The 23,548-nt window shown below is 59.4% G+C and overlaps 1 protein-coding gene across 2 annotated transcripts; it reads left to right on the forward strand.

Annotated features, from left to right (window-relative positions):
• Positions 1 to 7: 7 nt before the first annotated feature.
• Akt1 (AKT serine/threonine kinase 1) lies at positions 8 to 21,856 on the forward strand. 2 transcript variants are annotated; one of them, XM_013112191.3, is made up of 13 exons: positions 8 to 28; positions 3,046 to 3,181; positions 13,089 to 13,217; positions 15,936 to 16,047; positions 16,355 to 16,502; positions 16,962 to 17,093; positions 17,168 to 17,233; positions 17,956 to 18,024; positions 18,683 to 18,937; positions 19,011 to 19,225; positions 19,447 to 19,534; positions 20,578 to 20,680; positions 20,984 to 21,856. In XM_013112191.3, exons 2-13 carry the CDS (start codon positions 3,136 to 3,138, stop codon positions 21,061 to 21,063), a joined length of 1,443 nt encoding a protein of 480 aa, XP_012967645.1. In that variant the 5' UTR covers positions 8 to 28; positions 3,046 to 3,135; the 3' UTR covers positions 21,064 to 21,856. The 2 variants fall into 2 exon arrangements, with proteins under 2 accessions (XP_012967645.1, XP_040598301.1); XM_040742367.1 differs by lacking the exon at positions 8 to 28 and adding an exon at positions 669 to 762.
• The last annotated feature ends 1,692 nt before the right edge of the window (positions 21,857 to 23,548 follow it).

The raw sequence follows: 23,548 nt of genomic DNA on the forward strand, positions 1-23,548 counted from the left end.
ACAACACACTGGCCCCCTGGATGTCCAGGTGTGTCCCCTTCTCCCCGGCACCCGCGGAGCCCACGTCAGTTTCTGTGGCTGACAGTGCTGGGCTGAGCGAGCCCCCAGTAGCCTTCCTTTCGGTGTGGCGTGGCCTTGAGGACACCGGTCTCTCCCGGCTCCCAAGACGGGGACAGTTGGGCCTCTCGGGAGGGTCAGAGCGATGCACTCCCCACGCCGGCCTCCGCGGGCTCCGGAGAGCTGGGCCGCCCAGTGCCGGGTCGTCCCCGAGCGGGGAACACGCAGGCCAGGGCTGGAGCTCTGGATCTGCGGCGGGGCTCCGTTACCCGCATGGCCCTGGCTCGGGGCCACCCGAGGGCGGCGCCTGCGGGGCCGCGCTCGCGCTCACGGGGTGCCTCGCCCTGGCCGCGGGCCGCGCCGGGGGCGCCCGGGGCGGCGGAGGCGGATGTGGGCGGGCGGCGCGGGCGCGGGGCGGGGAGAAGGCGGGCCGGCGGCGGCGGCGGCGGCAGCACCGAGGCGGCTGGCGGGCGGGCGGGCGGCCGGCCCAGCGCGGCAGCGCACGCGAGTCCCGGACAGGCGGAGCGGACCGAGCAGCGCCCGGCGGCCGGCACCGCGGCGGCCTAGACCCGGCCAGCAGCGCGCGCCCGGCCGCCGCTGCCTCCAGCCGGCCCCGCCCAGCGCCCGCCCGCGGGATGCGGAGCGGCGGGCGCCCGAGGCCGCGGCCCGGCTAGGCCCCGTCGCCCGCCCGCACGCGGCGGCCCGGTGAGTGCCCGCGCCGCGCCCTGTTCCGGGCCGCGGCCACCCGGCTTTGTTCCCGGCCGCGCCGCTCCGCGCCGCGCCTCCGAGCAGAGCAGGAAGTGGCCGAGCGGAGGCCTGGGCGGGGAGCGCGCGGGGCCCGGCTGATCGCGCAGGAGGCCCACGCCGGCGAGGGTGCGGGCGGCCGCCGCGTGACCTTGGGTGGCCGCCCCGCGGGGCCAGGCCGCGGGAGAGGGGCGCTGCTAGCGTGCGCAGTGGGGGCCGGTGCGCCCCGGGGCCTGGGGCTGTCCGGGCACTCGGCCAGCGAGGGTAGGAGAAAGGCTCGCCCCGCGGCCTGCGTGTGGTGGGAGGGCCCTGGGAAGGAGAACTCATTTCCCACGGACAGAAAGTTGTGCACGGTGGCACTGTGCCCAGGCTAGCCCACAAAGGACTGCTAGCCCTCCTGGGCTCGGAAACGGCTTCCTGGACTAGGTGGTTTCTGGAGGTGCTGGGGCCTGGAGGACGCGTGGGCTCGACCTCTGGAATCCCGGATACTGGGCGAGCTGATGGATTTGTCAAGAGGACTGTTTTCTAAGTTAGGTGGTGGCGGAACCTTGCGCTGCCCTGCGGCTAAACTCCTTCTTCCCCCCCCCCCCCAGGCCTCGCTGGTCTTGCCCCAGGTGGCTAGCCTTGACTGCTTAGAGCCAACATTCATGTGAAGGGCGAGTCGCCTTGGTGGGGCCCCAGCTGGGCCTGTGGGCCCAGTGTCCCACGGGGACTGAACTCGCAAGACTTAACAATAGCAACCATATGCCCTTATGGCAAGGCCCTCCAGGGTCGCGGAGGGAAGAAAGTCCCATGCGCAGGGCCGCTTGATGTGAACATCGGTTAACGCCTCTGTGTCTCTCCACTCCGTGCATATGAATTTATTTTTACATGGCTCTGGACAGCTGACTGTCACCAGCAGACCTTGGGTCTGGGTGGGGGTGGGGGACATCCAGAGAGAGGTCTTCCAGTCTAACCCTCTGCCTCCAGGCCACACCCACTTGGACAGCCATCATCTGGGGTTCCTTCTTGGCTTATCATTTTCTTTCTGGCTTTCCATTACCACCTGCCTGCTGAGGGCAGGGTGTTTTCCTTCTTAGGCCAAGTGTGGTCTTTCCTACTCTGGCATTTGGCGTTTGACACATAGCAGCAGCAGGGCCTTCCTCCTGTTCCACATTTAGCTTCAGACAAGGCAGAGTGACAGTGTCTCTGGGTGCTAGCTTATGCCTTCTGGACTAGAGAGGTGACCTATGGGGTGGTTCTGGGTCAGCTGTAGTAGACCCAGGTTGGGATCTGTTCCACAGTAGCCTTCTGGGTCTCTCCCGGGCCTGTCCACAGGAACCCCAGGGGGAGGGACAGCAGGTGCTTGCTGGGAAAGAAGTGTCCAAATGCACTTTCCCAGAGTGTCTAGACTTGGTGGCTGGCTTAGGAACTGGGGCTTGAGGGATGCCTAGGAGTCCCTCCAGCAGAGAAGCAGTGGCGGGGGGGACGGACCCTTTGCAAGACGCACTGACAAAGTGTGCTCTGACCTGGACTCTCTGGTGGGCCACTGCAGGACCCTAGGTTTTTGTATGTTGCCTGCCTCGTTTGTGGGCTGAATGCTGTACCTGTGGGCTGTCTAGAGTCTCTTCGTCCCTGGCGTCAAGCGAAGGCTTGGCACAACCGTATGCTAGCCGGTGAATGAAGCACCTCCAGGGGATCAGGGTGAGGGTCTGGGGTTTCCCCTTCCGACTCTGGGCTTTATACCATTACCTACTCTACCTGTGCCTCTGCAATGGCCACACTCCCGTATTCCTAGTCCGAGCAGGCGGGAGCCCTGCCTCTTGCCTTAGCCGTCCTAGACGGTAGGGGGTGGGTAAGAATACCGGAACACTGAACGAGCGCCCCTCACTACTGTGGGGTGGAGCAGAAGCCCCCAGGGCTGCCTGGAGGAGGTGGACTGTTTGCTGGGGTAGTGAACCCAGCAGCTGCCGGTCAGGAAAGGTCTTCTGGGGATGAGTGGTCCCAGCACAGAGGCCAGGGAGGTTCGTTCATCCTAGACTACCAGGCCTGGATCTGGGCACAGCGTCTCCCTGAGGTGGATCTCATCTTGCCGTGTTTCGAGGGAAATCAGGCAGGCTGGTGGAGTAAGGGTGAGGAGGGACCCTGGGAACCAGAAAGGGGTAGATCGTATAAGGGGACATGGGTAACTGTGGGTCTTCGGGGCTCACTGAAGCTGACCCCACGCAGGACCCTTTCCTCACATACTTTCTTGACTTTCCCTAGACGCCACGGCCAGGCCGGCTGGGCTCAGCCTGCTGAGAGGAGACGCTGATCATCCCTGGGCTACCCCGGTCTGTGGGGACCACGGATACCATGAGCGACGTAGCCATTGTGAAGGAGGGCTGGCTGCATAAACGAGGTCAGTCCCTGCTCTGCGGAGGAGTCCAGCGGGCCTGGGTCTGCCAGCCCCGCCCAGCCCCTGGGTGTGGAGTTGGGTGTGTGGTGGTGGGGGGCTGTACTGCCCCAGCAGGCTGCTTTGCTTACGTCCAGGCCTGCTGGACGGGAGCGGCACCTCTCCACTGTGGGGCTCTGGGCCTGCTACAGGAGGGGTGTGCGGGCCCAGCTTTTCCCATAGTATGGAGGTCATGGCCTCCTCCTGGGGCCTCTTGGCCAGAGGCTGAGGCCCTGTACAGGGCCTGCTTTGCCGGCTTGGGGGTGGGGCCTGCTGCTGCTGCAGCCTCATTCCTGGCTTTCCTGGAAGGCAGCAAGGACATGACTGCTGTTCCTGGGCTGGCAGGCTGGGAGCCTGGGCACTGCCCAAGGGCTCCTGAGGGCAGGCAGGGCAGGGCTGCTCCGCTCGGCCCTGTGCCCACCTCAGTCCTGGGTTCCTAAAGTCAGGGGGCTCCTCACCAGCAGGGCCCCGGCAGGGTCATGGCATTAGAACCCAGGAGCTGACCGGCTCTCCTGAGGCTCACTCGCCAGCTGCCTGCCTGCTGCCTGCCAGGAGTAAGTTTCAAAGCCACCTCTCCAGGACAGTCACTTGTGTTTGCCCCAGGTCAGGCATCTCAGCCCCTCCTGACTTCCTCTTCCTGCAGACCTGCTCCCACCGGAAGTTCTAGCAATCCTTGCCAATGCTAGCCCCCCCTCCCGCCCCTCCTCCTGGCTCGCTAGCGGAGGGCGTTGTGATCTCGGTAGCGGGAGAGGACTCAGAAGACGGGACATGGGGGCAGAAGTTGGTGTTAGGACATGAGGTGTGTGGGCTGTATAGAGAGAGCTCCAGCAGAGCCGGCCTGAGAGAGCCTCAGGAGCGAAGGGAAGTGGGGGACGATGTCTGGGATGCAGACTCGAGGGGACCCGGAGGGCTCAGCAGGGATGGAAGATGTGGTCAGCTGTGGTGAGGTCTCGGTGTGACAGCTGCAGGGTTGGTCATGTGCTGGGCTCTGCAAGGCCTGTGACCTGTACCCCTCCAGTCCTTCCTGCGCCACCCGCCTTCCCATCTCCCCAGTGCCCCCCCTCCCCGGCCCCTGGAGTTCTGCCTCCTGAGCTCGGGTCCCTGCCTGGGTCATGCTCTAGTTTCTGCCTCATCTGTCAGCCCTCTTTGGAAGTGGGACTCATCCCTCTTGGCTCCCGTTTCTCCCCTACCCTGGCTGTACACAGCCTATTTCATGGACAGGCGTGTAGCGTGTGGCTGTCAGGGTTAGGGCCGATCAAGAGATTGCTGGGCCTCAAGTTACCGGGACATTCCGCAGGCAACAGCCCTTCTGAGGCTTAGGGGGTCTCACATTGTTCCTATGGCTAAGCCTTCTGAAGGGGCCAGGTGGAACAGGACATCGGGCCCTCTGGGCATGCAGACGCTGTGTTTGAGCCTGGTTTGGCAGTTCTGTAATTGTCCCTCTCCAGGGGAGAAGGTCATTGAGTTCTTTAGACCTCGATTTCCACTTTTCAGGCACGGACATGGTAGTGGGTGAGGGTGTGGAGGGGAGAGTATTGTCTGTGGGGTGGCCTAACTAGACACGGCGCCTGCCCTGTGGGGTGGACAGGGAGCACCTGTCTGCGGCAAGGGCCTCCCAGCCTCAGGCCAGAAGAGGCAGGTCATTCTTGCCATTCCTTGCCCTCCTCCAGCTCCAGCCCAGGTGGCAAGGGTCCTGATGGGGATGATGGCATCCATATGTCATTTTTGTTCGGCGACCTCTGCTGTGTCCTGCTCTGTCCCAGCCGTGTCCCCTGCTTGGCCAGCTGCTGCTTGCTGAGAAAAGCCTGTCTTGGTGACCCCATCTCTCCCTTCTGAGTACCCCAGCCGCGTACGTTATGGACTGCAGCTCATGCCTGCATTATTCGTTTAGGGTCCTAGCTTTCTCCCACCCGAGGCCACGCTGACCTGGCTGGTGTAGGCAGGGAAGGAAGGCTACTGCAATTGTCCCTCAGTGTCCCATGGCCCCTTGGACACCTGGGTACTTCCCATGTTCCCCACTTTGTTGGCTCTGAAGGTTGGAGTACAACTAACTGGGAATCGAACCCTTCTGCTAGGTCGCCCGTGTCCATCTTGGAGCACATACATTGGTTCTTGGCTGAACCCCCACGTTCCCCATGGGCTGGCCACGCCTTCAGGGCTATTTGGGCATACAGAGAGGATGGTCCTCCCCCCTTATTCCATATCTACAGAGACCCCAGTCCAGGCTTTTCCTACCCCTTGGGAGCTCACCCCTCAGGAAGAGTTTCCAAACCACTTCTTGGTAGCTCTGACTATTTGTGCCCTGGGCCAGAGGGTGCCCAGCCAAGTGCCCAGTACCAGAGCAGACACTGTAGCTGTGCATTGGTCAGCGGTTGGCCCTGAAAGCCTCTGGGCATCCACTAAGGGTCCAAAGACCTCTGGAAGGCAGTGGGCTTGCGCTAGGGGTGAGCTAGAAGCAAGGTGGCTGGTCTGACGGACAGATGGGTGGACGTTAAGGGCAGCAGCGTCACTCAGGAGAGTGGGCATGATGTCAGGGCCCAGCGCTGCTTCTAGATCCCCAGATGCAGAAGTTTGGGGTCAATGAACTCTGACTGTGTTTTGATAGCCAACCTAGGGTTAAGCTGCAGGTGTGGCTGAACTTGTCTGTGACCTCTGATTTCAGTCCTCAGATTGCAAATGAGCTCTGTGCCGAGGCCACAGGCTTGTCCGGGTTGCCATTTTGGGTTTCCCCTAATCCCCTGCTGGGCTGTGTGCACAGGGCCCACCCTGTGGCCATCTACTCGGCCAAGTCAGCCATTGTGTGTGTGTCCCCAGCCCACAGCAGGTGGCCAGAGCAGGTGGCCAGGAGAGGCAGACGGTGCTGTCACAGGGGAGGAAGGGGCTGTGTGTGTCTGGAGTAGGTAGCATGCGCTTCTGTAGGGCCAACTTGAAGGCTCACTCACTCAGAAAACTGTCAGTTGAGGGGCCTGGCAGGGCAGGAGCCACCTGGCTGTTCTCACTGGGCCAGTACCTGTCAGGTAGAGGAGGTTTGGATTGGGGGGGGGAAGCTGGCATATGGTTTGGGGCTCTCTGGCTTTGGGTCTTGATCAGGGAGTGCTGAGCCCAGTGGGCAGGTCAGCATTTAGGGACAGGGGTGCTGCTGCGTGGGGGCTGAGCCTGAGAGGGAGGTGAGCATGTGACACCCACTAGAAAACGGGGCAGAGGGTGGCAGCTGAGTGCCCTGGGCCCTCCCATGGAGGCGACAGGACGCCGTAGTGTGTGACTGTGGCTGAGTCTTGGCTGGGGCTGGGGCTGAGTTTCCTGTTTTGTGAGCGTGTTGAGTTCTCCCTTAAAAAACAAACAACAAAAGAGGAAGCTGGGCAGCCTTCCACTGGGGTGTGAGGGATCACTGCTGGCCCAGCCTGGTGACTCCAGAGTGGGCAGCACTCCTCTGCTTCCTGACCACTGTCCTCCAGATGGGATTGTCCCCGTGGGGCTGAGCCCATGGAGGTCACAAGGTTGGTGAGGGAAAAGTGTGTGTGGACATGGCCCTGCACTGAGCCGCTGGGCCGGGGACAACCGTGGGGCCCGGCCTGTTCTGCTGGGTGGCAGGGTGCACGGGTCGGAGGGACACTGAGACCTAGGAGGATGCTACGAGGAGGACCAGAGCCGCCACCTGCCGCTGCTAGGAGAAACTTGGGGGTTGCATCAGGCTGGTTCCTAGAAGTGCCGTGGGGTAGTGGGGACAGCCGTCCTGCCCTTGCCTGGCAGTCCTCTCTGCCCAGTCACACCCAGGCCAGGCCCGGAGCCAACACCAACCCAGGCCCTCCCTGTAACGGTAGTGGTGGCTGTCCTAGCCACCTACTATGGCTGGTGCCCCACCCACACCCAGAACTTCCCAGAAGAGCCTCTCCAGCCAAGATGTAGGCCCCAGCCCAGGCGGGTGGGTAGAGGAACACCCAGGAGCCCCTCAGAGCCAATGGCCTGTCTGCAGGGGGCCGCACACCTCACTCCTGATGCTCGGGGCTGATCCTTTGCCTCTGGATGTCTGGCTTCTCCCTCCGCACCCCTCCCCTCTCTTCATTCACTCAATAGTTGTTTTCTGAGATAGGGTCTTTCTCTGTAGCCCAGATTGGCCTGAATTCACAACTCACGTGAGCTCCCTGCCTCACCCTGATGGGCTCTTGGCATAGGACGTAGGAAGTAGTGGGCCCCGAGACACTGTTCCAGAGAAGGCGTCCCTGCCCACGGCCAGCATCTGGCCGGCCCACGCAGGCTCTGTTTTCTGTAGGGGGAAGGCAGGGCTGGGACTGGCTCTGCTTCCCAGCATATCCTTTCTGCTCTGTCTGGGCCTCTTGTTTTGTTTGTTTGCTTGTTTTTAATTGTGTGTGTGTGTGTGCGCGTGTGTGCACACGTGTGCATGCATGCATGCACGCATGCATGGGAGGGGGTGCTCACATGTACCACAACATACGTATGTTCTGAGGGTGCCTTGTGAGTTGGTTCACTCTTCTACCGTGTGGATCCCAGGGATCAAACTTGGGTCATCAGGCTTGAGGGCAAGCGCCTTTACCCGCCGGGCATCTTACAGGACTATCTGGGCCCCTTGGACGGTGCCACGGGCGAGGTAGAGAGGAGGTGGTGGTAACAGGAGGGGCCAGCACCGGAACGGAGTGGGGTCTGCGCTGTGTCTGGTGTCCGGGGAAGCAGGATGGCTGAGGGATGTTGGACTAGTGTAGACTAAAAGCAAGGCGTAGGACGGGTGGGGCGGGCTACGTGGCTTCCACAACAATTGTGGGACTGAATGGGGTGGTCTGAGTGGTACAGGAGGCTTGGGGATATGTTGGATGCATGGCAGGGTGGGGCTCTGGACTGCCCTTCTTTTCTGGTCCAGGGATGGTGGGTGGGGCAGTTGTGTGGAGGAGGTAGGTGGACCAGAGTCTGGACCATTGCTCCCTGTGGCTCAGGGAGGTGGGTTGGAGGTGGCAGTTGTGGGGAGGTTTGATACCCCCTTGGGTTCTAGGAGGCTGGAGGCCTCATCACCGCCGTGGGAAGCATATCCTGGAGCGGCAGGCAGGTGCGTGGCGTCCATCACTTCATTCAGGAGGCATTGTGGTTGGGCAGTTGCCGTATCTTGGCCTGCTCCGCTGAGGGCCTGTGTCTGCCTATGACAGTTTGTGTCCTGGAAGTCGCTCAGCTCTGGCTATCTTCGGCCTCTCTGTGACCTCTAGAGTCTGTTTCTCTAAGCCTCAGTTTCTCCAGACAGCTGGTGGGCACAGTGAGCCCTGTCTCCTGCTTGGTGACATTTTAGAGTCATGGGTTGTGGCAAAAGCTCACCCCGGCTCAGTGGAGTCCCAGTCTTCTTCAGGTCCAGACTGGCCACTGGTGCCCCACCCTGTGAGACCCGCACGAGCGCTCCTCTCAGAAAGGCGGGGCCTGGGATAACCCTGGTGACACCAGACCTGGAGTTTCTCCTGCTTGTGGGCACCCTTGTACCCCACCTTTGCCCAGCTCTTGGTCCTTGAGTTTGTTGGGGGTCAGGGGACCCGGGCCCTGCGGGGGCCCCGGGAGGCTGGGCCTTGGTGATGACCTTGGCAGCTGCTGGCCACCCACTGCCCAGAGGGCAGCAAGAGCTGGGCTCGCGGCCCCATGGGCTGCTCTCAGCAGGCCGCTTGCTCAATGTGCTGGAGAAGGTAAATGGGCACCCGGCAGCTGTCGGTGCGATGGATGTGTTGGCGGTGGGGGACGTTCGGTCGCTGCTGTCAGCTGGCGCCTGCTCCCCAGGCCTGCTGGGGCTCACTTTGCTGTGGAGAAACAGCTCGGTGCTGCCTGGCGCCTTGCCAGCTGCCGCCTGCCCCTGCCACTGCCACTGCAGCAAAGTGTTTATCCAGCAGTTTGCCCAAGAACCAGGCGCTTGGAGAAGATGCTCACAGTGATGAGGACACAGGGGCCAGGCCGGTGTGAGAAGACTCTAGTTGTGCCTAGGACGTGGGTGTCCCCTAGGACGGGCCTTGGCTATCTTGTTGCTGTCAGTGCTCTGCTGTCGGGGGCCTAGCAGGGGAAGCCTCTTATGGAGATTCCGGTTTAGTACCCAGCCTCCGCTTCCCTCTTCCTCCTTCTTGTTTATTTATTTGGTTGGTTTTTTTTGAGACACGGTCTCTCTATGCAGACCAGGCTGACCTCGAACTCAGAGATCCGCCTGCCTCTGCCTCCCCAGTGCTGGGATCAAAGGTGTGAGCCACCACCACCCAGCTCTTTTCGTTTTTCTTTTTAAGACAGGATCTCTGTATGTAGTCTTGGCTGGCTTGGTACTCACTGTGTAGACCAGGCTGGCCTTTAACTGTGAGAAATCCAGCCTCCTGAGCGCTGGGATTGAAGGTATGCACTACCATGCCCGGCTTCCACTTTCCTTCTGTGATGATTTAGTCCAGGAGGCCCTGATGAGGGACTTGTAGGATAATCCACCTGGATGCTCGAGGGTCTAGGCCATGAGGACATCAATGAGTGGCGTCTCTGGGTACCTGAGGGAGCCCTTACCTCTTCCCAGGTGCTGGCCTTGTTGCAAGAAGGTGGGATAGGCCCCTGGGTGGGGTGGGTATTGGCTGCCATCTCTACATGGCAGGTGTGAGGCTCCCGGGGCGGATTTGCACACGTGCTTAGCGGGAAACAAACTGGGTCTATTGTGATGCAGGGCTTAGCCCTGGGTGTCTGCTCTTGGCTGGTTTTGTTGCTCATTGAGAAGCTGTTGTCAGGCATCTGGCCTCAAGAACCATGGGGACCCCATCGTGGAGGTGGCACCTGGTTATCATGCGTTTGTGTCTGTGTGAACACAGGTCTGGTAAAGAAACCCCAGGTGGAGCGCAGCACCTCTAGTGAGCCGTGTGAACCTGTGCTCCCAGAGGCTGTGTAGACAGGTGGCGGGCTCCAGCTGCTGCTCTGCATCCCCAGCTGGCCTCCGCCTTGCCTGGGTTCAGGGTGCCAAGCATCCTGACGGGGCCAGGGGGTCGAGAAGAGCCTGGCTGGGCGTAGCAGCTCTTCAGCAGGCTCAGTGTCGGTCCCTCCTTGTTGGTGTGTGAGAGCTGGCGGGAGGCGTGCCAGAGTTCCTGTCCCCCAAAGCGTCCCAGGAGGGGTCAGGGCATTAGATACCACGTAGCCATGAAGGGCCAGTGTAGCTACCTCTTGTATTTGCCTGGCGTGTGTTGGCACAGTTCTTTCCCAGGGCTGGGGCTTGGGGTCTGTCTGGGCTGAACTCATTAACATGCAGGCCACAGCCTAGGCTGCAGCTGGCTTAGCCGGTACCCCCAGTGACCACTTGGCTAGACCTTGAGGCCGGAGATGAAGAAAAGAGATTTGTGTGTGTCAGAACTGTGGCTCCCTTTCCTCTGGAAGAGGCTGCCCCAGGGAAAGACCTGATGAGGTCACTTCACTTTACATTTCTCCTTGGCCATGAGGCCTCTGTGAGGCCGGGGAGGGGAAGGGCACCAGGCCCCTTCTGGATACTTGGCCTTCTCTGCCCGAACCTCCCCATCCGCACTCTGGAGTCTGCCTGGCCCAGGGGCTGGTCACGTGGGCTAAGAGTCAGTTGTCCATTCAGTGCCAGGGTGGCGGTCTTCGTGTGGGGGCCTGCACTGGGCATAGTGGGGTGGGCAGCAGTTGGCAAATCAAGATGGATTTCTGGGGTGCGGTGCGTTGCTCATCAGCCTCCGTACTCAGTTAGTGTCCTGGGGAGCAGCAGCTGGTGAGATGGGAAGCACTCCATCAGGGGCCGACAGCTCCAGACTGGTGCTGGCGGGTGGGCACGCACAGCGGGTGGCCTCGGAGGGAACGGGATGGGGGTGGGCTGCTCACCCCCCATTGGCTCTGCTGTATTACCCAGAGCCCCTGCCTGCCCGCTGCACCTTCTAGGCCCTGTGCCAGGGGAGGGGCTGTTGTGGGGCTACTGGCCATGGGAATACTTGCAGGTGTGGGCCACCTGGTCAGGAGCCGGCGTGGGTCCAGGGGACCTCGCAGAGCTGGGTGGGAACCCTGTTCTGTGTTCCTATTATACAGGCAGGTTGCTGAGGCCTTAGGCCCTCCTCCTGAGTGGGGGAGGGTGGCTTTGGCCATTGTTGTTAGGCCCCCAGTGACTGGGCTTGGGAAATGGGTTTCTGGGAGCTAAGGATGGGAGGCAGGAATGGGTTTACAGGTGTCCTCGTGGTTACATGTGGACTGGAGGCCTTTGAAGAGAAGCAGAATAATCTTGCGTATGCCCTGGAGGACCACCAGCCACCTTTGGGCATGTGCCACAGAGTCGGGAGGAGCTCAGGCTTTCTCTTTGTTGCCCTCTCCATTGTGATGCTGGGGCCTTCGTCAGTGCTGATGGTGGGCTTAGGGGATCTGCAGTGACGAGGAGACAGGGTCCCTAGCTCCAGTGGCCACCAGCCCTGGGGTGTGGGGATGGCCTGGAGTGTGGGGATGGCCTGGGGTGTGGGGATGGCCTGGAGTGTGGGGATGGCCTGGGGTGTGGGGATGGCCTGGAGTGTGGGGATGGCCTGGGGTGTGGGGATGGCCTGGGGTGTGGGGATGGCCTGGGGTGTGGGGATGGCCTGGGGTGTGGGGGTGGCCTGGAGTGTGGGGATGGCCCGGTAGTGTCTGTACCACTTCTTACCTTACCAGGAGCCTTCCTCCACCACTTAGGCTTTCTCTCATCCCGATTCGTGCAGAGCTGAGTAGCGTCATGCAGAGCAACGCTGGTGTTCAAAATGCCTCCGGGGTGTCCATTGGAAGGGGTTTAGTGGAGCTGGGGAAGGCGGGTCATGTGAGGAACCCTGCAATATGCTGCCCAGAGCCCCTGCTACGTGCACCCTGGCAGGTCCTGAGAGCCTGGAGGTGTTCTCAGAGGACACCTAGATTTAGTGCATGCCTTGAGGGTGGAGAAGGAGAGCTAGCTGTGGAAAGGGGATTAGGTGCACTGTGGTGCCTGAGACCAGGGTGTTTGTCCTTGTGACTTGGTCTGCGCCCTGGAGTACCTGGTGGCAGGTGGCCTGGTCCAAACAGTTGCTCACTGCACACCCCTCCAGGTGCTCTTGTTCAGGGCTCAGTGGGGCAAGCCGACTTCATCTCAGATAGCGCTCAGGGATCCCAGCCCTGTGGCTGCCCCTCCTGTCCTCAGCCGAGTGTCCCCTCAGATGAAGAAGCTGCCTAATTAGTTAGCTCCCTGTTGTTCAGACTCCTTGCTCGGCAAAATGTAAATGAAACATTTTTTCCGGGTGTCAGTATGAAAAATGACAGTCGCTGGGAGATCACAGAGGACATCTGCTCTGATGCCTGAGTGTGGTGCCTGCTTCTGGCTGATGCTGCAAAACGGGAGAAGGGGACAATGTTCCTGTGTACCTGGGTGACCAGGGCAGGGCTCAGCTAGGACACACACAGACACATACACACAGACAACACACAACACACATACAGACACACAGACACAGACAGACACAGACAACACACACAGACAACATACACACACAGACACACACAGACAACATACACACACAGACACACAGACACAGACACACACAGACAACACACACACAGACACAGACACAGACACAGACAACAGACACACACAGATACACAGACACACAGACAACATAAACACACAGACACATACACAGACACACACAGACAACAGACACACACACACACACAGTTCCAGCCATGGCACCTCCTGGCTCTGCAGCACAGGCAGCCCTAGAAGATTCTCCCAGCAACAGGCACTGGCATTTCTGCCTAGTCCCAGTGCCTTCTGGGAAGGCTGGCGTGGCCCAGATCCCTTCCCCACCTCTGTGTGCCGGGTCCTCTGGGGTGCTGGGCCACTGCAGTGTTGTTCACAAGCAGCGTCTTATGACCCCAACCCCTGCAGGGGAATACATTAAAACATGGCGGCCACGCTACTTCCTCCTCAAGAATGACGGCACCTTCATTGGCTACAAGGAACGGCCTCAGGATGTGGAGCAGCGCGAGTCCCCCCTCAACAACTTCTCAGTGGCACGTAAGTGTCTCGGCCGCCTGGGTTGAGTGAGGTGGCTAGGCAGGGTTTGTTCTGGGGTGCTGGGCAGGCCAGCAGGGTTTGTTCTAGGGTGCTGGGCAGTGCTCTTCTAGGACTGACCAGTGGCCCGCTCTGCCTGGGCCAGGGAACTCTTGCTAGGAAGGCTGAAGGTTCCAGCATGTGGTGACTGGGCCTGATTTAGAGGGTGGATTGACCAGGGTCCTTTTACTCAAGGGCATTCACTGGGGACTCTTGAGTGGGCTGAGAAGAGGGGTTCCCAGCTCTAGGAGCCTATGACATCCTGGGAACCGCTTCTGTACTTTTCCCTGGGAAGACCATTGGAAGTCCTTTGCCCTTGGGTCTTGTGGTCCCCTTAGCTGGAGTGCCAGTGCGAGTCGGCCCTGCTCCAGGATTGGTGAGGCTGATGAAGTTGGGGACATTTTGAAACCCTGAGAGCTTAGGGCTTGAGGAGCTATGTCCTTGTTCCCGGTGCCACATCGTGACAGCCCAGTTCTGCCGGGACTGGCCAAAGGCTCAGCTAGTTTTGTGGGTGTGGTTGAGTTTGATAGTGATAAGTAGCAGCACGCCTAGCCACGGGGGTTACTAATGGCAGGCTCTGGGGTTGTCCTCGGGCTGCGGTCTGGAGTGCGGAGAGTGTGCCCACCATAGTTTGGTCTGCTTTCTACCCAGAGCACCTTCTTGATCGCTCCCATCCTGCAGGTAACTGACCTGCCACGGATCCTAGGGCTGTCCACCTTCCTTGACTTGGCCAGTCCCCAGATCCGCTGTCTCTACAGCAGGATGAAGGAGGATCCCAGCTTTCTTGTTGCAGCGGGTGGGGAGGGGCCGCTCTGGAGCAGACACACAGGCGTGGGCACCAGCCGGGGAAGCCACTGAGCAGTGAGCAGGACTGAACCTTAGGAGTTTGGGCAGTATGCACCCAGGAGGGCTCAGAGCTGTGGGGCTGTGTTCAAGCCAGTCTTAGGGCTTTTCCTTGGAGGTAGGTTCTGGTGGCAGGACTAAGACCCCGACTTGGTGCTAGTGTCATCTGCCTGCCTGGCAAGCTATCCCAGATGTGCTGAGGACAAGGCTCAGGGTGATTTTCCATGCCCCGCCCCCACCCCATGTTGACACAGGCCTTCCCCAAGGCTGGGCCTCAAGCCCCTCTTGGCCCCTGGCTTGGCAGACTGCCCCCTGCTCACTCATTGGAGCCTGGAGGCCCCTCACATTGCCAGGACCCAGACGATGGAATGTGGGAGGCCCCTCAGCCCCTCCTGCCTTACAGAGTCTTGCCAGGAAGCCCTCTTGCTGCACACACACCCTCAGGGCCTGGGCTGTCCTGGTGATCCACCCTCATAGGTGTGCACACTGGAGGTGTGTGCACCAGGTGTGCGTGCTCTGGGTGTCGGTGAATGCCCCTGGTGTGCGTGCTCTGGGTGTCGGTGGGTGCCCCTGGTGTGCGTGCTCTGGGTGTCGGTGGGTGCCCCTGGTGTGCGTGCTCTGGGTGTCGGTGGATGCCCCGGTGTGCGTGCTCTGGGTGTCGGTGGGTGCCCCTGGTGTGCGTGCTCTGGGTGTCGGTGGGTGCCCCTGGTGTGCGTGCTCTGGGTGTCGGTGGGTGCCCCTGGTGTGCGTGCTCTGGGTGTCGGTGGGTGCCCCTGGTGTGCGTGCTCTGGGTGTGGGTGCTGCGTATGTGTGTCATTTTCCAAGGACTCTGTATGTGACTGGGGACCAGACAGAGTGGGTGGGCTGTGTCCTCCTGCCCCTCCCACGGGTACCAGTGTTTCTTAATCGCCAAGGCCCTGCAAGAGGTAGGGTCAGCAGCTGAGGAAAGGGGAAGTTCAGGCGTGGCTGTCGTCCAGGGCTAACTGATCAAGCCTGACGCCGCCTTTTCGTTGTTGTTTTCATGTTTTTGTTTTTCCAGTCAGGGTTTCTCCGTGTAACAACCCTAGCTGTCCTGGAACTCACTCTGTAGGTCAGGCTGGCTTCTAACTCACAGAGATCCTCCTGCCTCTGCCTCCCGAGTGCTGGGATTGAAGGCGTGCGACACCAACGCCCTGCTAATAGTTCTCACCTTCAGGGCAGGGCGTCCCAGCTGGCATGCTGTTCTTTGAGGGGAATTAGGGTTAGGAGAGGGGATGTTGCTAGGCATGATTGCCTCAAGCTCAAGATCAGCTTAGATTACACAGTGAGTTCCCGGTCAGTCAAATTACCTGACCCTGCCTCAGAAAACAAAAAGCCAGGGGTGGTAGCTAAAACCTGTGAATTTAGCAATTAGGAGGCAGAGGCAGGAGGACTGCCACAGTAGAGACTTCTGGTGTACATGGAGTGTTCCAGGGCTATATAACAAAGACCCCACATCAAGAACAAACGATTTTTAAGACTTAATGTTTTTATTATTACTTATGTGTAAGGTGTTTGTTGTACTTTTATGTGTGTGTGTGCCTGGTGCTTGTAGAGACCTGAAGATAGTGTCAGGTCCCTGGAGCTGGAGTTACAGATGGCTGTGAGCTGCCATGTGGGTGCTGGGAATTGAACTTGGGTCCTCTGAAGAGCAGCCAGTGCTCAACCAATGAGCTACCTCTCAAATAAATAATTTTTTAAAGGGGAGGATGGGATGCCCCTTCCTGGGGTAGCGTGGGTGAGGTCTGGGGATAGGGTCTGTGTGGCCAGGACTATAAGGAGTGTGCTTGCCAGTAGATACTTCCCTGAGCTCTCCCTTAGAATGCCAGCTGATGAAGACGGAGCGGCCACGCCCCAACACCTTCATCATCCGCTGCCTGCAGTGGACCACAGTCATTGAGCGCACCTTCCATGTGGAAACGCCTGAGGAACGGTGAGTGGGCAGGGTGTGGGGAGGGCTTCTGGAGCAGTGGATTCTACCCCTGTTCAGGCCATCCTTGCTTGAGAGCCAAAGGCCTCTGCTGAGAGCAGTCTGGAGAGCTAGGCTGGTTCCATGTGAGGGGCGTTGGGGGGGGGGGACGCTGGGAGAAGCATCAGTGTCCCCAGAACCTGGAGGTTTTCTCATCCCCCTGGGTGTCTGGAGACCCAGGCTCAGCTCAGGACCATGCAGTCAGGCAAACGGTGGTGGTGAGAGCCGTGGCGGAACCCCACTGTGCCTGAGGCCTCACTTGACCCCGCAGGGAAGAGTGGACCACTGCCATCCAGACTGTGGCTGACGGGCTCAAGAGGCAGGAAGAAGAGACGATGGACTTCCGATCCGGTTCTCCCAGCGACAACTCTGGGGCTGAGGAGATGGAGGTATCCCTGGCCAAGCCCAAGCATCGTGTGGTGAGTCTGGGGAGTCTGGGCTCTGTTTGTACGAGGGACCTGGCAGGTCCTGGCATCCTGCCTGGCTCCCTGTTTGGTCTGGGTGCCCCTGGCTCCCCTTGACATGGGCTGGGGATAAACCTCAGTTGGCAGGATGCTTGCTGGTGTGCAAGAGGCCACAGTGCTAAAAATAAAAAAAAAATAAAAAAAAGAAAGCAAGTAAAATGAAGATGCCCACCATCTCCCAAGTCCCAGTGCTCTGAGCTAAACTGTCCAGGACCCTTCACTGACCCCACAGGCCAGCAGACAGGAGAATGGATCTGACTTGTCTCCAGCTCTCTGGAGTCTGCTGTGGGGTAACTTGGAGCCTTGTTCACTTTGGACGCTATCAGGCTGAAGGCGGTAGCATAGATGTTTATCCCCATAGGCTCGTTGTGGTGAGCACGGGCCCTCCCTGACTGGGCTCTGTGCTATCCACAGACCATGAACGAGTTTGAGTACCTGAAGCTCCTGGGCAAGGGCACCTTCGGGAAGGTGATCCTGGTGAAGGAGAAGGCCACGGGCCGCTACTATGCCATGAAGATCCTCAAGAAGGAGGTCATCGTTGCCAAGGTGCGAGGAGGGCAGGGTTGGCGGGAGGGTGAGGCGTGCGGGCGAGGTGGTGCTCACTTGGCTCTGCCTTCCAGGATGAGGTGGCCCATACACTTACCGAGAACCGTGTCCTGCAGAACTCCAGGCACCCCTTCCTCACCGTGAGTAGTGACCGCATCCGTCCTCGGCCCTCTGAGGAAGGATGGGGGGGGGTCAGTCACATGGTGCCGCCCCTGTGCACACACAGACTTCGGGGCTTTAGGTGGACCGTGGAGGGGTGGGGTGCTGATGTGGGGCTGGGAAGCACACTCACAACTGTGGTGTGCAGGGAGGGTTTGCTCTCCTCACTCCGCTGAGACCTTGGGTTGTCCAAACTCCCCCTCCCCCCAGTCCTCTCAGGCATCCTAAGGCTGACTCCTGGAGGCCAGGCTTCTGCGTGGTTTGGAGTGAAGCTCGTGACAGCAGCTTGGCCTGCTCCAGGGTCAGCAGTGACAGCAGCTTGGCCTGCTCCAGGGTCAGCATTTTGGGCTCGTCTTTCAGTAGAGCTACCTGTAGTCCAAGACGGGCAGCTGCTGGGGTGGCTCAGCACACCAGTTCTAGAAATGCTAAGCTGTTGTGCCAAAACTCCCCACCTGGAGGCTTCTGGTAACCCCAGAACTTGGTACGGTCAACTTCTAAGCCATCTTGCCCTGCACTTGAACCCAGACTCCACGCTTCTCATCTTAAAATACGCCATGAGGCACGGTGGCTTGCATCTGTACTTGCACTTGGGAGGCTGAGACAGTAAAATGTGCCCTGGTACATCTTGGGGAGGCCTTGGTGGCAGGTGATGCCAGGATGCTAATGTTTCGTCAGTCTAAGGCTTGCTATGCTTCCATTTCAGGCCCTCAAGTACTCGTTCCAGACCCATGACCGCCTCTGCTTTGTCATGGAGTACGCCAATGGGGGCGAGGTAGGGCGAGAGGCAGCTTCAGAGCTGGGCTTCGTGGGTGCACTTGTCCCTCTGTGAGCACATGGTGCTGCCATCCCTGGCCATGTGGGCCAGCCCACAGTCACTTGCTTTCGTGTGTCCTGTCTCTGCTGAGTTCCAGGCTCCAGGCCCCTAGTTCTCTTTGGGGGTTGTCCCTGGCCTTCCCTCAGCCTCAGGGGCGTCAGGGGTGGGGTCCCCTGAGCAGTCCCGTGTCAGCACCCTGTCCTCCCCGAGCTGTCCCTCCTCAGCACCCTGCGCTCCCCGAGCTGTCCCTCCTCAGCACTGTGCTCCCCGAGCTGTCCTCCTCAGCACCCTGCGCTCCCCGAGCTGTCCCTCCTCAGCACTGTCCTCCCCGAGCTGTTCCTCCTCAGCACCCTGCGCTTCCCGAGCTGTCCTCCCTGAGCTGTCCTCCTCAGCACTGTCCTCCCCGAGCTGTTCCTCCTCAGCACCCTGCGCTTCCCGAGCTGTCCTCCCCGAGCTGTCCTCCTCAGCACTGTCCTCCCCGAGCTGTCCTCCTCAGCACTGTCCTCCCCGAGCTGTCCTCCTCAGCACTGTCCTCCTCAGCACACTGTCCTCCCCGAGCTGTCCTCCCCAGCACTGTCCTCCCCAAGCTGTCCTCCTCAGCACCCTGTCTCCACAGCTCTTCTTTCACCTGTCTCGTGAGCGCGTGTTTTCTGAGGACCGGGCCCGCTTCTATGGTGCGGAGATCGTGTCGGCCCTGGACTATCTGCACTCTGAGAAGAACGTGGTTTACCGGGACCTGAAGCTGGAGAACCTCATGCTGGACAAGGACGGCCACATCAAGATAACAGACTTCGGGCTGTGCAAGGAGGGCATCAAGGACGGCGCCACCATGAAGACCTTCTGCGGGACCCCCGAGTACCTGGCCCCTGAGGTGCTCCGCCACTTCTTATGTGCTCCCCCACCCCCCATGCCCCGGACACGTGGTGACAGAGTCCCCCATCCAGGTGCTGGAGGACAACGACTATGGCCGTGCCGTGGATTGGTGGGGGCTGGGCGTGGTCATGTATGAGATGATGTGTGGCCGCCTGCCCTTCTACAACCAGGACCACGAGAAGCTGTTCGAGCTCATCCTCATGGAGGAGATCCGCTTCCCACGCACGCTTGGCCCTGAGGCCAAGTCCCTGCTCTCTGGGCTTCTCAAGAAGGACCCCACACAGAGGTAAGGGCCGCCGGGCTCCCAGCTCCGCCTCCGGCAGTGCCGCCTCCCTGCGTGCCCACCATGCTGCCCCACATAGGCACAGCCGCATGCAGCCAGGGCAGAGGTAGCGGTCGGGCAGCAAGGGGATCCCCACGCTGCTCAGGAAGCCCCGCCCTGCGAGCATCCCGTGAGCCTGACGCCTTGTGCGGCGTCTGAGCTCTGGACCTGTCTCCTGCCCACAGGCTTGGCGGGGGCTCCGAGGACGCCAAGGAGATCATGCAGCACCGCTTCTTCGCCAGCATCGTGTGGCAGGACGTGTACGAGAAGAAGGTGTGCATCTGGCCGGCCCTGCTCACACCCGTGCACACTCACACTCTTCAGTTGTCCCTGCTCACACCCGTGCACACTCACACTCTTCAGTTGTCCCTGCTCACACCCGTGCACACTCACTCTTCAGTTGTCCCTGCTCACACCCGTGCACACACACACTCTTCAGTTGTTGCTGGTGCAGACACAGCCACAGGCTTGCACACACACCCTCCTTACTCACAGCGTGGGGTGTCGCGCTGCCCCGTACGCCTCACCCAGTCACTGGCCCTGTGGTGACTACACCTGTGCCTCACGCGGGCCTCCTCCCTGGAGGTCTCCTCATGTGCCCCATGTTGAAAGCTAGCTGACAGTGGAGGAATGTTTAGGTAGCTCCAGCACAGAGAGCCCCTCCCGTTCTCTTGGACGGTACCCGTCTTCCTGGCTTAGCGGAGGCCGCTGGCAAGGAGCAGAGCCCCTTGTGCTCAATCTGTAGGCGTGCTCTTCCGTTCCTGAGCAGTCTGGGGCCAGGCTGATGAGGCACGGCCAGTGGGCTCAGCATTGTTGGGTGCCCGGGCACCAAGCCTGCCCCTATGGGGGCTGCCCTCTGATCATATGTGGGGTGCGGGCGGCACACCTCCTTCCATACCTCAAGAGCTCCCTTGAGTTGACACGTAGCACTGTCCTCACCAGATTTGGGGGGGGGGTGGTATTTGAGGACCTGGCGTCACTTTCCAGCTGCCTCTTCTCCCTGGCCTGTCAGTGAGGCAGGTGAGCTCACCCACAGTCTGCTCTCCTTTGTCTCCTTCCCCATTGATAAGGAAACTCACAAAGAAAGTTCCCGCTCCCCGGAGATGGGCACACTCGCTACCTCTGCCCCTCGGGGCTGCCCTGGGTGCTGCAGTGCCCGCCCACTCCCATCTAGAGCTGAACCCTTGGGCTAGTGGCTTGCCCCTCAGGAAGTTAGCATTGCTGGAGAGGGAGGGGCTGGAGCGCTGTGAACTGGGCTTTGCTGTAAACTGGGCTTTGGCGGGCGTTGTAACCCGTCCTCTGCTGCTCCTCCACAGCTGAGCCCACCTTTCAAGCCCCAGGTCACCTCTGAGACGGATACCAGGTATTTCGATGAGGAGTTCACGGCCCAGATGATCACTATCACACCGCCTGATCAAGGTGAGGGCCACCCTGCTCTGAGGCGCCTGTGTCAAGTGTGGAGGCGGGGTGGGGCGGAGTTACAGGTTGTTGGGGGATGCCACGTGGGTGCAGGAATTGAACTTGGGTTCTGTCAGAGCAGTCAGTGCTCTTAAGCACTAAGACTTCTTCCAGCCCCAAGCCCACACTTTGAGAGCCTCTTTTGAAGGGCGGTAGCAACGGGGCTGGGAGGAGGCACTCTGAGGGCCAGGGTTGCTGTGTCCTCCGTTTTGTGGCAGGTGGGCGGGCTGTTTCTGGAGTCTGAACCGTCTCTCGTCCCCACAGATGACAGCATGGAGTGTGTAGACAGCGAGAGGAGGCCACACTTCCCTCAGTTCTCCTACTCAGCCAGTGGGACAGCCTGAGGCCTGGGGCAGTGGCTGGCGGCCATCCTCCTTTGCAATGCGAGTCCAGAAGCCCCGCGTGGATCATCTGTATCTGATGGTTTTGTTTCTCGGAAGCGCTGGGAGGGACCTTGCCAGCCTCCAGGACCAGGGGAGAGTGTTTCTACTGTGGGCAGCAGCCTACCTCCCAGCCAGGTCAGGAGGAAAATTATCCCTGGGTTTTTCTTAATTTATTTCATCCAGTTTGAGGCCGCATGTGGCCTCAGTGCCCAGAACAATTAGATTCGTGTAGGAAAATATTCAGGACTTCTGTGACCACGTGCAATGTGGGCTCATGGGTCAGGGTGGGTCCTGTCACTGTTCCCATCGACCTGGCTACCCTGGCTGCCACCCGTCTCTGGGGTCCAGGGCCAACGTCCAACCGGAGAGCACCAGAACCACCTCACTGTTGTATGCTAGCTGGCTCTCCCTCTGGGGTGGGAGGCCGGGCTCACCTAGGTTGACAGAGGAACAACGATTCAGTGTGTTGCTGTGTCCCATGCCGTTCAAAGGCGGACTTTAATCTCGGTGACAGAGCTGCGCCTCCCCCCGTGTGGCGGCTCTTGGGTTGCCTGAGAGTGTCTGCCTCACGAGCTCTGCTCTTAGCACTTGTCCTTTTAGACGCTTTACTTCTCCAGCTGTCGCCCTGACCTGTCCCCTCCTGGCCAGACACTGGCATTGCTGCACCATGTCGTTTTTTACAACATTCAACTTCAGCATTTTTACTATTATAAGAAACTGTCCCTCCAGATCAATAAAGACTGCTTTTCAAGTTTGTGGTTTGCTTTGCTGGATGTTGTGGAGTGTGGGTTTGGAGGTGAAGGGCTAGGGTCACCTGGGACCTCCAGGTGGGTCCTGGGCACAGGTCCCCGAGGCTCCAGTGTGCCTCCTGATGACAAGTGGGGTATCCTGACTGCCTCTGGAGTCTCTTTTTCTCCTGACCTTCTCCAAAGGATGCCAGCCCTATCTGCCATGTGTCCAGGCAGAGCAGTAAGCCAGCCGAACCTGGGTACCAGGAAGAATAGCAACACGCTGGGGATGTGATTCAGAGAGAGCACAGGAGGCCCTGGTTGAGTCACACGGCACATCTGTGACTGAACAGAACTAAGGACCATTCTGGGTTTGGACGGAGGTGACAGGAGCCAAGGTCACTGTAGAGTGTCAAATCCCAGCAGTCTCCCGGATATACTGGATGTGTTCTTGGCGCCACCTGGTGGCTACTGGTGGAACTCCTGGAGCAAGAGATGAGCAACTACCCTGCAAAACATTCATTTAAGAGGCCTCAGGTTCTGGGCTCCCTGCAGGCATGGGGGACTATACATGTACAGAGCCCAGTGGCTGGTGGCTGGTGGCCTCACTGGGACGGTGTCTGACTCTTGCAACGATAGGACTTGGTGATGGTCTTGACCTCTGGAAGATGAGACTGTCCACTTCCACAATAGCCTGTTTTTCTCTGGGTGACTTCTAGAGCCTTCCTGGAGGCACACACAGCATTGTATACTGCACTTGAAGTTATTAGGGATCTATAGAAGACACTGGATACAGGTGGTGGTGTACACCTTTGGTACAGCACTCAGAAGGTGGAGGCAGATAGATCTCGAGTTCAAGCCCAGCCAGGCCTACATAGCAAGACACTGGGGGCTGGGGGAGAGGGGGAGCACACACATGGCAGATAGCGGTCTCTGTGACCTTCAGACTTAGAGCAAAACCTTATATGAATAAAGCGGCTGAAATGTAGAAACAGCTAAAGCCAGAGCAGGGCCGGATGGAATGCTGCAGGCTGTTCTTTCCAGGAGACCCCCCCGCTCAGGGATGTCTCTAGTGCAGAGGAAGGTGTAGATGGAAGCTTCTGTCCTGCCACCATTTGGTCTCAAACACAGAGGCTTATAGTAATTATAAACTGTTTGGCTAATGGCTCAGGCATATTACTGACTAACTCTCACAATTAAATTTACCCACAATTCTCATCTATGTTTAGCCACGTGGCTTGGTTCCTTTTCTCAGGCATTCTCATCTTGCTTCCTCAGCGTTTGGCTGGCAACTGTGTCTCTGCCTTTCCTCTCCCCGGCATTCTCCAACCTATACTGCCTGGCTACTGCCAATCAGCATATTATTAAACCAATACGAGTGACAAATCTTTACAGCATGCAAGAGCATCATCCCACATGTGGAAGGGGTCTAGGTGGGCATTTTACAGTTGGGTATTATTAATGGTCAGCTGAGCCCATTGTTAACTCAGAATCGTTGGCAAGAAGTGGGCATCCAGGGGATGCTCTTGGGACATGCGGGACCCTCACCAAAGGCAGACGTAGCCTAGCCTGCAACCAGAGCAGATGAGGGGCTAACTCTGCCGCAAGGAAGGGCTGGCGAGCTTAAAGGAGGAGTCTAAAGTAGTCCACTTTATAGAAAGTTGAATGGTGTTTGCCAGGGTGGGGACCAGTCGGAACGAGGAGTAATTGCTTACTGG

This window comes from Mesocricetus auratus, unplaced genomic scaffold (genome assembly GCF_017639785.1).
Source record: "Mesocricetus auratus isolate SY011 unplaced genomic scaffold, BCM_Maur_2.0 Super-Scaffold_15014, whole genome shotgun sequence".
In the NCBI taxonomy this organism is placed as follows: Eukaryota; Metazoa; Chordata; class Mammalia; order Rodentia; family Cricetidae; genus Mesocricetus; species Mesocricetus auratus.